We start from the raw sequence: 13,688 nt of genomic DNA, 5'->3' as shown, positions 1-13,688 counted from the left end.
ACAAGAATACCTAGACTGGAACGAAGCGAAGAAAGCTACTGTACCAACCTAGACCGACAAGGTAAGCACCGACTGTGCTTCGATTAGTTACAGCCTGAACGTAGTTTGTGAAAGCGTTTGTGCGGCGTTTATCTCACCTGGAGTGGGTCGCAAGTAACGTTCCAGTGTTACTAATCTGGGAGCTAACCGGCTATGGTCAAGCGCATGCCTTTTTTAGAACTTCTCCATACTGACATCTCAACTCTCAGTTCAAAATATGCCGTTTCTGGAGCCATGTCGCCTCTACAGATTGCGCTTGTACTGCAAATGCAATGCAAGGAGATGCAAGGTAAGGGATTTGTTGTTTGTTAGTTCCATCACAGCCCAGCTTTGAACGTTGCTTTATTTGCGGGCTGACAGGGCTTTGGACGTTGGAAATGGTCCTTGAGGTACGATTTCTTTTCCTTTTCCTTTTTTTTTGGTTGGCAAGGGCCAGGAAAGGATTAGTTACCAAGCTCAACTACCGGCCGCCCCGGTTTGTCCCTCCAGGAAGAGTTCTCTACAGCTCCCCGCCGCCCATGTGCACTAGCTATCACCATTTCTTACTGTTATGTACGCCCAAACCAATCAAAGGAAACATGAGAGTTCAGACGAGCGAATAGAGTAGAAGACCGCTACTTGAGCCAAGTAAGAGCCTTGCAACCGGTGCCCCACGGGCGCCGAAGCCCTAGACAAATAGCCCGGATTAGTTAGCTAACCACCCGATCACAGCTCCCCGCCATGGAAAGCCAACCTCTTTCTCTCAAGGGTGACTAAAAAGTATCTTCCAGGTAGGTCGAGCTAAAAATCAGCCGTCTGTCTTCTCAGCAACAGTAACTACCTACCTAACTGGGTGAAGAGTAGGGACAGTGTAGAGGGGCACGGACATTCAAAGTTATTTTTACTCAGCTACGTAGTGTTTTTGTCACCTTTTCACCTAAACCTCGTCCGTTCGAAGTGTGCTCGGTTAGCGTTTAGTCAAAACTCACTGTGACATTCTTGGCGATTGTAAGTAGGCCTTTACTTTTTCTTTCCCTTGTTTCTTTTGGCTCTTGAGGGTCTCAGATTCCCTTCCGACCACCGCGGAAAAGCGGAGGGCGGACGCTAGTTACCAACGATCTCTGCCCCTTGACCCTGGGCCATGTGCGTCATGTCCTCTGCTTACAGGGTTGTCTCTCGGCCGCTGCTCTAGGGCTCATGACTGACTGGATGGCTGGATGCTCAGCTCAGCCCGTCGTGGTGCACATACTGCACCACATCACGGCACTGTGCTATTGTATTGTCTGCTGTTTGTGGCATATGAGCGCCAACTCAACTGCTGGAAGAGCCCAGAGCCAAGGTGACCGGGCGCTGTGCACCCTCTGTAGGTGTTACCGTCCGCCACTCCATATGTCTCGTTGTTGTTGTTGTGCTGTGCTGTGCTGTACTCGCACTCGGTCACTGTCCACCTTTTCTTTGTCGCTTTCTGCCATTGAATTACCCGTTCTGGGTTGGACTGGGTTTCTACCCGCCACCACCGCATCGACCGGACTGAACCTCATGATATGAGGTTTGTTCCGTCAATTGTCAAAAAGCATTAGTTACCATCCCGGCGGTCGTGTAGAACCATGGGACGAGCACAAGCCAGCGATGTCGGCCGTCTACCCAATGAAGCATCTCAAATGGACAGTCCCCCAAAATAGCACAGTAGAAGCACCTGGCATGTATGGATCGATGTTATCTTCAGGCATGGATCCGACCTACTACTGTACGTTTGCCGAGCGAAGTCTTGGCTTAGCATCTCCAATTCCATGCGTGCTATTCCAGTATCCCTACCTACATACAGTACTCCGCAAAGTTCCCTTTTGGCACGCTCCTCTGGCTTCTGGCCAATCCTTTTGCCCAGGACATGCTAATCTGGTATGGACGTTTTGTTAAAGTCGTGGTCTGTCTGTGGCCGATGCTTCTCGGGTCTTGATCAATGACGGATTTTTCAACTATGACAGATGCCCAGCCCAGGGATCTTTTGGAGACAGCGGCCCTATTACTGATGAGGCTGCAGGTCGACCCCCCCTGGCGTCCCTTGTGGCACCGGGCCACACCCCATGTCCTAGCGTCTTGGGCTGGTAGGTTGTATTTCTCCAGCGCGCGCATCTCACGGTCTCTCACTCAAGGTCCTCATGCTCAGCGCAGATACCACAGAGGCCCATCCATGCTCGGGGTTGACGGCCAAGAGCCAGCGTCCGATACATTGGAACTCATCCGCTGCTGCCCGCTGCCGTAGTCCCGGGGCCCGCACTCCACAGTCCACAATTACCTTAGTCTGAGACCGAACTCGCCGTTTGTCCTTGACGTTCCCTCGGCCTATTCCTAGGTCCCTGAATGGCAGACAAGGTTGCTTGTTTCGTGATCCTGATGATGCTCGTCTTGACTATGGCTCTCAGGCTAAGACCCAGGCTGGTCTGTGGTGGGTGCACGCTTTTAGCACTGATGAACTGGCACTGACGCTGATTGCTGCTGGCTCCTGCACTCTCACCCACACAGCACATGGCACATCGTCCAGGACCCTCTTACCTCACCCTACCTGCCTGGCCTCCCCAACTGTTTATCACAGTACAACACGGCAGGTACCTACAGTAGGTACCTCTTACCTTACACAGCCTTCCATCCGTTCCTTCCATCCCACTCTTTCCTGCCTTACCTACCTTACACTCCCACACTCCTCATACCCCCCGGTTACTCTTCCCTCGTCTGCATCTGCTCCGCTTGTATTTAACAAAGCGGCTGCCCCCAGCTCTTTCCTAGATCCTCTCTTGATTCCCTTTGGATATCTCCAACAATCATCTCAACCTTTTACAAAGCTATCACCACGTTCGCTATCCTCCTCGCCCCCCTCACCCTTCTCAACTTTTAGGAAGTCCTCGTCGACTCCTGTCACTCGCTTTTATATTACGGTGCCTTGATACTACAAGAACGGTCTCACTCACGATCCTCTTCTCTTCCTATATTCCTGGACATTCGATCTTTTCCTATTGCGAATAACAAGGAACATCATCGTATTCAACGTCAAGCTAGAATCACCTGGACTCGATCCCCAAGCTTTCGAAGATCGGCTGTTGGTTCGAATTCAAGGATACAAGATCCTCAACTCCGCTCACATGCTCATCCAAGCTTGAAGCTCGACTCACCTTTGTACATCCACACTCGCTTTACGGATCATCAAACACTCCCAGAAAGGAAAGAAACCAAATCAAGAACGCCATATTCGATCGCTACCACTCATCTGGATATTTGGAAAACGACAAGTCATCGCACCACTCAACATTCGACAGCCAACATTTCAGATATCTTCAAGACTAATCTGAATTTCATCTCTGGACATTAATCGACTGGGTGAATTATTTATCGTTACCTTTGTCCCAACACTCGCTTTTAATCCACAAGCTTGTCTTTGTGGATAATTTCGCGTATGTATCTTACCCTCATGAGGCAGTTTACATGCTTACTGAATAGTTCTTACCAAACCTTCACTTTTAATACTGCAAAATGGCCGGTCCCGGTGGTGGTCCTCCTCGCCGCAGCCACACCAAGTCTCGCAAGGGCTGTGATACCTGGTATGATTCGCCTCATCTACGATGCTCTCCTGTCTGAATACTGACTTTGCTCTACAGCAAGCGCCGACACATTCGTTGTGACGAAAACTTCCCTCAATGGTGAGCCTACCTCGCAGTAATCATTCTTCTCCAGAGCTAACATGCATGCAGCCGCAACTGTACTAAGCACAAGATTCGATGCCCCTATAATGATGTGCAAGTTCCCGATTCTGAACGCTCCACCACTCCCGACAAGCCCGACCTGATGTGGACACCTCAAATCGAAGCTGCTATTGCTGAATGGCAAAGAACAGGCATCTTCCCGCTCCCCAGCCTTGGAATATACCCTGCGCCCATGCCTCATTTGTACTCGGTCGAGGATCTTCGTCTGATCTACCACGTTGCGGCTTTGTACTACCAGTTGGCTACCATCGATGCGAACAACTTCACTCTCTGGACTCGTCACATTCCTACGTACGTCAAAACTTGATTTCATCTGAGTGAACTTGAATGCTAAGACTGCCTCTAGCCTTCTTCGGATAGGTGCTACAACCCCATATGTGATGCACGCTCTACTTGCTTTCTCTGCCATGCACATTGCTTTTCTCACCGACTGTCCCTTGGTCGGCAGCATGGCCTATGAACACCGAGGCATTGCTCTCAAGGGTCTCCAAGAAGCCATTGGATCTTTCTCCCGCGAGACTTCTGATGCTATCTTGGCAGCCTCTCTTGTCCTTTCTTGGCAGGCTACTGATTGGTAGGTATTTATCTTTCTATTTGTGGTAACCGTGACTGACCCAATGATTAGGCGCAGTTGGACTCAACTGATGCAAGGCACCTCATCGGTAAGTCAATAATCATATCATGTTTCTTGAAAAACCCTAACGCATAAGCAGGTGATTGATGCCATGGATCCATGGAAGCACGAATCCCAGTTTGGAGACTTTATCGCCGAGAGCAGCACGTTCCCTACAGCCCCGCCATCTCCTGGAAAGGACCATCGTCCCAGCCAACCTCGCCCTGAGGATCTGGAGGCTTACCAGCGCACCCTCGAGCAAGTTCAAAAAGTCGAGGCACATCTCAAGCACCACAAGGAAGACACCACTCAGATTCAGCATCTCATTGGTTTCCTTCGAGGTTCTCGTAAGATCAGCCCTACACTTTCCATTGCGCAGCAGTTCGAGCGTCTCCAACCCCTTCGCAAATGGCTCTTTTGGATGCCTGTCGGTTACCTACAGAACTACCATGGCTCCCCCAACTCCCTGGTCATCATTGCTCATCTGTATACTGTGGCTCTTCTTATGGAACGGCTCTTCCCCGAGATCGGTGCTGCCTACTTTGGAAGTCTGTCTATCTCCCCAGTCGAGGAGATTGCCCGTCGGCTTATGTCCATCAACGTCTCTGGTGCTGGAACTGATATGCAAACTCCCCTGACTCTCATGGAGTTCCCCATCGATACAGTTGGTCAGTTTCGCTCTCGCATGGGATGGATGCACCCCGAAAGAACTCCATCATTCCCTCAGTTCAACCCTCGCAACTTCACCGTCCATGAGAGTATGCCTTCTACTGAACACTATCTGTATGGGAACCCTGCTTTCAGCTACAGCACCGAGGAGATGCCCATGCTCAACGCCTCAGGACCGCCACCTTCCGCAGTGAGCCCTCTGGTTCTATCACCTTACCCAAGCCAGCAATACCTCAATGTTCCCTCTCCAGCTTACACGGGAGCTTACAGCCCGGCATCCTCGACCTTCGAGGGCTCAGTTGCGTACAGCGACACCGAGGAATACGGATCATGGGACATGAGCACTCTCCAGGGCGGGCCTTCTTCCGCAATTCAGGACTCTCCTCAAAACTATGGCGTCGGGTTCGTTACTCCTGTCCAGGCCGTGTGGATCTAGGCTCCTCGAGACGCCCACCGGCTCAATTTACACGAAGAACATTAGGGGATTGACCTTTACCACTCAGGATGAACACAACACCTACGTACCCGCATCAAGAGGACTCGACTTTCTATATGACCTCGGTGACAAGCGCTCCGTCTCCGTATCTCAGCTCGGAGCAATTCGGCATGCTTCCTTTACCCGAATCGCCCGTCGCGTCGAACGCACCACTTTCACGACACCGTCATACATCGTCCATGTCATCTGTCACACACCCTCCATCTCCCTTGGTACGACCTCCTGTGATGAACCCATATGACGACAATACCCGACGCCGAGTCACCTGATAACCAGCCGGAGCTCGATTTACTCAACCTGTTTTAATTGCCACATTTTGATTTGACTTTCTACTTTTCCCCAAAAACGACGCAGGCGCCTTGTATACCACGTTCCTTCAACGCTCGCTACAACCGAATCATATCACGTTGCCATGCAACGCTCACACTCCTTCAACCTCGATTGATACACGCACCTGGGAGTGCCGTATCATACACCACACTCTTTGCAATGCCCATCGCCAAAAGAAACGACGCTCCTTCAAAACATGATACCCCATAGACACTCCTTCTTGACGACTTTACGACGATTCGATTGGTTATAGAATTGACTCCTTGCGGACCCCCTTACATTTGTGGGAAACCCGTATCTGGAGAGCATAGCGACTGTTTTATTTATTTTTACTGCGCCCGGGAAAAAGTTTGGCGTTTACTGGAGTTTGAGTTAGCATTTATTTGGCGCTTTCGATCATGTTGTGTTTGCTTCTTTTTGGAATGATCATGCTTATCGCTTTCAGCCCTTTGTAGAGCTTGGGATAGCGATGGAACCACACGGGACGAAAGCACGATTGGATTTTGGGATATTTTATCTGGCTCTATGAGACATTGTAGGCGGACATATGTTTTGGATTGGAATGACACATACGAAGGATATCATGTGAAGATAGACCATATTTGTTGCTTGTCACGGCTGTATTTCATGATTTGTAGGAAAGATTGATGTCTGATGGCAGTTGCATATACTGTCTGGAGGTTAATTCTTAATCTACGTTATTTGCGTTTACTACAAGATTCTCGATATTAGTTAGCCAAGTGATAAATCAAGGTTACACCTTTGAGCACATCATATCTTGTTAGAGCTTTGTCTAGTTATGCCTATCTTTGAGAGTGAATATTAAACAACGTAATGAACTTATATGCCGAGTTATAGATTTGTGCTCCTGCATAAAATATAAGCCAGTTTTCGAATCTATCTATTATTACAGAGGTTTGTGTTCGTTGTATAATAACCATACATATATATACCTGGTGAGATGTTTTCGATCTTGATATAATAGAGTGTGGCCTTGATATCGGTACCCTTGTATAGAAGACATTTCAACACTGAATGTGTGGCGACAACTGATCAGATACAAACAGCCCATGGCATGAATTTCAGCTTCAAGCTTCTAAGTGCTGTGGATTATTACTCGTTTACAACTTTCTCACAATCCCAGCGTCTTGTAATATCACTCTATGCAGTTACAACACTTGTAAGTGGATTGGATTTGAAGCTGGGACTACTACGATCAACACCGTCCACACTTCAACGCTGTTTTTATATGAGGTTACAAGCAGGGCCTTCCCAGACATCAACGCCATCCATAATTTTCAATAGATAGGTCACTATCCAAAACCTCCCTCGCGCTCCAGACAGACCCAGACAAGTGGTGGGGGGTAGTAGTACGATGCGGTGCATAAAAATAAAAGAAACAATTCTCGACAAAAAAGAGCGCATAGCCATCCGGGTTGTTGGTATCAATATTCCATTCCGGTCCCCTTCCCAGGAACTCATATCCAGCCGATGTCACCTCTTCTCCGAGGCCCAACCGGTTTCCTGTCTAGAAAATACATATAAAAAAACTACGACCACCATTTGGAGGCTCTGTTGCCTCGAAAATGCGTGCCTGTCAATACCCAAAACTCCGGGGCGCCTGTGCGGGAAAAAACAAAACGATTGAAACGGATCATGTGGGTGATGGTTCAAGCCGACTCTGGTATCTTGTGTTGTTGATGCTACATCTCTTGAACATCGACATTTTTCCAAAGCATGGCGCGACGTTTTAGTAACTGTGCGTATCCGCCGCCAGCTAATTTTTGACGCCTGCAACGAACAAGCACATCTTGCTTAATGAGCAGTTATATCCACGCTGTAAATCAAGCCGATGTGCTGCTTCGAGGCCTGTTGGACGCTGTTCGATCTGGTGGAGGTAATCGTGCACTGTCGCTGCGATCACGACCAGCGCCTTGGCGTACGGCATCGCTGTAACTCGGTACTGGTGGATGGCGGGGACTGGAGCTTTGACCTGGAGGTAATACGGTGGCAGATGAATTGCCTCGACTGCGATTCATCACCCGGATCAATGGAGTGTCTTCTTCGCTATCACTGCCATATCGATCGTCATCACTGCTGGAATGGTCGGGACTTTGATATTCGGGTGGCGGGTTTGTTGCGTCTTCGAGCTGCAAGTGTAGAGGGTTATGGTTGTGAGTTTCCTGCTGAGGTCCGGTGTTGCTACTAGCTTCTCCGTTCTCCTCATTGGGCACAAAATGAGCCAGAGAGATATCTGTTGAGCTCCTGACCGGCCCAGGGCTTGTCGGGGGGAGCACGCGGAAGTTACCGCTGCGTGTTCGTCCATGCTGAGGAACCAAGTCGTTGGATGGATTGCGTGTGTTATATGAACCTGCCGTGATGGAGTGACTGTGCTGCCTGCCTTGGGGATAAGTAGAACCGTCCTTGGTACCAGCTTCCAACAAAATGCTACCCTGCTCAGATCCGTAAGGGGGTGGGGGAGCCAGACTTCCAGTAACGGGGGCGAGACCCCATTTCTTGACGTTGGCCTCGATAAAGACGAATCCAGCCTGTCCGAGGTTGACGTGGATAGTAGCAGGGCCGTTTGCGCCGATGGCGGGGAAGAAGTTCTGCGCCTTGAGACCGTGGACTACCTCTTCGAGCTTCTTACCATTGCGTGTGAAGAAGATAGCACCAGTCCGAGGTCGGTAACCCACGCCGACAACATCGCCCTGTACCAATGGGGGCCCGTAAGGAGTGGCGCCAAATGGTTGGTTATAGCGGCGAGCACCGGTAGATTGGTATCCAACAGAGTACTTGTGGTAGCCTGAAAATACCGTTAGCAAACAATTGGAGGCAAAGGGTGTACAAGAGTATGACAAAACCCACCAGGTAGTCGAAAGAGAGGATAAGGCTTGGTGGCCATGCCAATGCTTAGTAAAGTGCTTTCAGGCTTTTCGTATATCTTTGCCTCCCAGTAGTAGACATCGTTTTGTTTAGGGACAGGAAGGTTGCTCATGACGGTGCATTCTGAGTCGAAGAATTCGATCTCGGTGCGAGCTTCGACAAAGCAGTTGGCGATCTCGAGTTCAGGTTCAAACTCCCATGCGGATACACCCTTTTCTTGGATAGCGAGATATTGCGACAGGGAGATATCAGTCTGCATCGACTCGGGAGGATTTGCGGTAACCCAGGCTGTTGCGACAGTTAGTTGGCCTTGTTCTGTTTAAACTGGAGCGAACACTTTGGCATACCCTTTGCACGTAGGTATTCCTGACGGGACATATCGTCCATGACCTCAAGGGCCTCGGCCTCATCACGCGCGAATGCCTGTTCATCATCGTATTCACCTGGTCGACCAAGCCGATCGAGAATAATGCGACCAGTGCTTGCGCAGCCGGAAACCCAAAAGATGAAGATAACCAGAGCGATAAGGACGATGGATCCGAAGGATGACACGAGGCCGATGACGACGCCTGTAAAGGCTGATGACGGGTTCGACGATAGCCCCATGATGGGCGATAACGAGGATTCCTATTAACTATCTCTTGAATTTTATTCGAATGTATTCAGAAGTAGATTGAAGATGAATTGCGGTTGATTCGGGAGATATGGACCGTGTTGTGCGGGTTAATCGATCGATCGTTCGGTGGTGGACAATCAAGGTCACGGATCTTGGCAGACGGCGTCACCGCCGCAAATGGTACATGTAAGAATCAATCGCGCAGCGAGATAAGGTCAGGTAGAAGAAGGTGTTTATGGAAGGAACCGCTTGACAATAGATAAAAAAAATGGTAGAAGAGAAAGAAACGCCGAATGAAGGTGGAGCAAAAACCTGTGATAGGAACAAGCAGGTTCAAGACCAAAAGTTTTGGTGGTGATGAAAGAGGAGGAGAAGGAATGACGAAGACGGGGAAGGGAAAGAGACAAGTGAGAGCGTAAGAGAGGCGAAGCGTTTTAGGTGGTTGGTGGGATCAAATGTGGAGGAGATGGGAAGGAAAGCCAAGGATTCGGCCCACGCGATATCGCCACGCAAAGTGTAGTGTCTTGACAGGAGTAAAAGTACCTGAGGGTAAACAAATTAGAAATAGAAATAGTAAAAGTAAAAGTACATATATTTCGTGTTTAGAGGTTCTGAGGTTGATCAGAAATGTTTTTCTGTATTCATTTGCATCTTTCATGGTCGCGTCATGACTCCCAATAGAATGTAACATGAACTGATCCATGTCAGTGAATGCTCCCAGCGACGGGACCTTGTTGTAACTTAACTTGTAGCGGGGGGGCCTAGGTTGTGTCTTCCAACACTGATGGACAGGAGGGGCGAGACAAAAGTCAGCCCGCGCTCGCTCCCGCCGGTTCCGTCCAAGGCGGGACACGATGGTATACTTTGTTGGTGTTATGCGATTACTTGTTTATTGCTCACACAGAGTAACCGAAACCTTACATAAGAATCCACAAAACCTTCCTTTAACCTAGAACCTATAAAATTACCTAACTGACCCTTTTAAATTCCTATCTTTAGTTATAGTGGCATTATAATTACTGCTATAGCCTCTTAAAATAGCTCTTTAAGCTATACTATATATAGTAACCTATCTCTTAGGCCTCTAGAAATTCTTTCTCTTTATTTAATAGAAGATTACTATCTCTATAAAAGGCATTTTTAAGAGTTTTAAAAGCCTTTTTTTTCCCTTTTAATTAATTAATTAATTCCCTATTTACTTTAGCTTTTTTAATTTACTTAATTAGCTTAATTAAATAATAATTAAAAAAAGCTATTTTAATTAATTAGGTAATAATAGATTTATTAATATTTATTATAGCTTTTACTTTTATATAAATACTATTATAGTCTTTTTTTTTAGCTATATTAATAGCTATATAAATAATACTATTTAAAAAAGTAGATTTATACTTATAGTAATTATAATAAGTCTTTTATATACTTTTATATTTAATAAGTAATTATTTATTTATTATTTTATTATTATAGTTAAGGTTAATTAATAATAAAGATTAAAGTATATTTAAATAAATTAATTAATATAAATACTTAGTTTTTTATATTTAAGAGGTTTAAAAGTAGTCTTTTTAAGTCTTTATATTAAAAGAAGGATAAATAGATTATATAGTAATACTTTTATATTTATATAAGATTAAGGTTACTTTAAGAGCCCTATTTTTCATAATAAAGCTACATCTATCGATTTCATATTAGACTTTAAGGGATACCCATATCAACTTTGTTGGTGTTAGTGACATGCAGCCTAACAAAGTGGCCTACGCTATCATCTCCATGTGGGGCATCATGTCTCCAAGGCTGATCCAGGTCCTAATCTAGTCATCTTGTCGATCATGTATGGAATGTTTTATTCAGGAACAGGAACAGGGACATGACTTTTGTTCCATGTCAGTCACAGAATCCGCCGCACAACAAAGCTTTTCCTAGAAAACTAATCTTTGTCGCATAATACAGAGTACCTCTTTTGTTTCGGCCCGGTGACTACTCGCTACAGCCAAGACTGCCCCCCAGGTTTCACATCCTCCATGGATCAGGCGCCTAGCAGCATTGAATGGATCTACGATTCTGCCTGCTGCGCTATTTTGAGCTGCGCGATACGCCTCACGTCTGCGTCAGCTTGGACCGTAGCTGTACTGGACAATGTTTTGATGTTGATACTGGGGTTCTGAAACAACCACTCCACTCAACCTGTTCTTGACAGAAGAAGTAATTTGTCGTGTGGGCAAACAAGTTCAACCTTAAAAGTACATATATTTACACTGCCCAACTCGCAGAAAACTCAAGAGTTACTGATGCAAAACTGAGACTCGCGTATGTTTGCTCAAAATGCGAATCAAAACCATCGTGCACATACGCCCAAGCCGCAAACCAATCATAACAAATCCATCAAGCAAATATGCAAAGTTACCGTATCGTGATTTATTTATAATCTACTGATCTGAGCAGCATATCCATTCGTATCCGTGATAATCCGTTACCGTGCCTATTTACATACATTACACATACTACATGAACCAAACCCATTCCCGAATCCCAAAAAGCAAAAGGTCGCAATTTACCCCATGAAACCCAATAAACGATTTTCGTCAAGCCATGAACCAATATCACTCATGGTCTATTCCTCCTCAATGGTTCGTCCACGGCGGTACTCTCGCTGCGCTCTGCGTGCCCTTCTCTCCTCCCTGGCACGCTCCCTCTCCAACTCCTTCAACTCAGGCATCGGGTGGTGATAACTCTTGGTTCCCAGATCGCCGCTATCGTCCGTGGTACGGGTCACCTGCGATCCGCTGAGAAGGCTCTCGCTCACCTGCGAGTCGGCCTGCGTATCGGCGCGGGAGTAGCTTTCGGCACGTTGGTAGCTGAAGTCACGGCGCGCATTGCGACCAGCCTCACGTAGACGACGGGCCTCGGCACGCATGCGCTCCGCCTCACGGTTCTCGCGGCGATCAGCTGTAGAGTAAACCTTGCGGATACCACCCTTGGCCTTAGTAGGTGTAGTTGTAGGCGTGGTCTGGCGATCGGAGAGGAGGTTGGTTGAAACGTTGGATTCGGTGCCGTTGTTGGTAGAGCCGTCCCACTCGGAGCCCTCACTTTCCTTATTCAGACCACCAACACGAGCAGCCCTTTCATGACGGTAGTTGCGGAGTTCCTTCTTAGCAGCACGTTCGGCATCTTCATCCTCGACACCCTCCTCACCGACGTGACGGCTAGTCTTCTTGCCCTTCTTTGCACGCTCACGATCTCGCTTTTCTTGCTTACGGCGACGCTTCTCGCGGGCATAAATGTCGCTAGCTCCAGCCGTGATACCAGTAAGTGTTGTGCTCTCTGTGACAACGGTCGTGTTGTCGTCGTCGACGTCCTTGTACACGCTGCCACCGCCGAGGTTTGTTGGTCGAGTTGCGTTGGAAAGGATAGTGCCGTTAGGTCCGGTGCGTCGAAGTACAGTAGATTTGTAGTCATCCCAATCGTTTTCCTTGAATTGGAAACCACCGTTCTTGGCCCAGAAGAAAAACCAGATACCGGTGCAAACAAAGACGACACCAATCAAAGCGAAGAGGAAGAAGAAACCAGCATTGTTGATATCATGAGGGTCGAAAGAGCCTGACTCAGGCTCAACAGATGGCTTGTGTCTATTGTCATTGTCTTTATCATCTTTATCGTCTCGAGCGACGAGTACTTTGGAAGCCTCGAGCAAATGCCCCGAGAGTGTAGAGAAGGCCTCGGCAGCCTTAGGGGCGTGCTGCGTGAGTGAAGGCGCACTGCGCAATGTGCGGATGAGGGCGGGAGCCATGATGGAATGAAGCTGTAATGAGCAGGTCTCAGTCACAGGAATATAATAAAGCTAGGCTTCGGGTGCTGTAGCCCAGCCGAGCTTGACGGTGAATAGGACCAAGCGGTCAAGGCGAATTGCACAAAACAAAAATTGAATAAATTCGGTTTGCCGTATATTGTTGAAATGAATCGTGTCGAGTCGTGATGAGTATGAGAAAAGTATTTGCTTGAGATAAAGAGCGGTAAAACGACGAAGAGGAGGGACTTGCGTGGCTTTGCCAAGGTGATTGTGCTTGGTTAACCGAGAAACGAGGCAGGGAAAATACGTGGCTGGGACGTGTAAAAGGTGGTTGGGCACTTAAACGTGCGCGTTAGAATCCCTACAACGGTTGAAAAAGCACGTCAATTTAAAGGCTAGGTACCTATGAAATCGAAAATAATAAACTAGTGACATCAGAAGTGATTTTAGTCTCTTCTATCGTAGATCTAGTCGTTCTATCTGTTGATTCCTTCACCTCATGCCCATCAGCCACA

The 13,688-nt window shown here is 47.6% G+C and overlaps 4 protein-coding genes across 4 annotated transcripts; 2 read left to right on the top strand and 2 right to left on the bottom strand.

Annotated features, from left to right (window-relative positions):
• Positions 1 to 192: 192 nt before the first annotated feature.
• Positions 193 to 795, top strand: FPOAC1_001959 (uncharacterized protein; the record flags this gene model as incomplete). Its single annotated transcript, XM_044846546.1, has 3 exons — positions 193 to 328; positions 647 to 666; positions 751 to 795. The coding sequence occupies 3 exons, from the start codon at positions 193 to 195 to the stop codon at positions 793 to 795; spliced, it is 201 nt and encodes a 66-aa protein (XP_044712462.1).
• A 2,748-nt stretch (positions 796 to 3,543) lies between these two features.
• On the top strand, positions 3,544 to 5,820 carry FPOAC1_001958 (uncharacterized protein; the record flags this gene model as incomplete). Its single annotated transcript, XM_044846545.1, has 7 exons — positions 3,544 to 3,611; positions 3,669 to 3,710; positions 3,762 to 4,064; positions 4,120 to 4,347; positions 4,399 to 4,435; positions 4,487 to 5,457; positions 5,559 to 5,820. 7 exons carry the CDS (start codon positions 3,544 to 3,546, stop codon positions 5,818 to 5,820), a joined length of 1,911 nt encoding a protein of 636 aa, XP_044712461.1.
• A 1,905-nt stretch (positions 5,821 to 7,725) lies between these two features.
• On the bottom strand, positions 7,726 to 9,373 carry SSH4 (Rsp5p-dependent ubiquitination, sorting of cargo proteins at the multivesicular body; the record flags this gene model as incomplete). Its single annotated transcript, XM_044846544.1, has 3 exons — positions 7,726 to 8,687; positions 8,750 to 9,055; positions 9,115 to 9,373. 3 exons carry the CDS (start codon positions 9,371 to 9,373, stop codon positions 7,726 to 7,728), a joined length of 1,527 nt encoding a protein of 508 aa, XP_044712460.1.
• A 2,624-nt stretch (positions 9,374 to 11,997) lies between these two features.
• On the bottom strand, positions 11,998 to 13,173 carry FPOAC1_001956 (uncharacterized protein; the record flags this gene model as incomplete). Its single annotated transcript, XM_044846543.1, has 1 exon — positions 11,998 to 13,173. The coding sequence occupies one exon, from the start codon at positions 13,171 to 13,173 to the stop codon at positions 11,998 to 12,000; it is 1,176 nt and encodes a 391-aa protein (XP_044712459.1).
• Between the last annotated feature and the right edge of the window lie 515 nt (positions 13,174 to 13,688).

Source organism: Fusarium poae, chromosome 1, assembly GCF_019609905.1.
Source record: "Fusarium poae strain DAOMC 252244 chromosome 1, whole genome shotgun sequence".
In the NCBI taxonomy this organism is placed as follows: domain Eukaryota; kingdom Fungi; phylum Ascomycota; class Sordariomycetes; order Hypocreales; family Nectriaceae; genus Fusarium; species Fusarium poae.
This window is presented reverse-complemented; position numbering and strand designations above follow the sequence as displayed.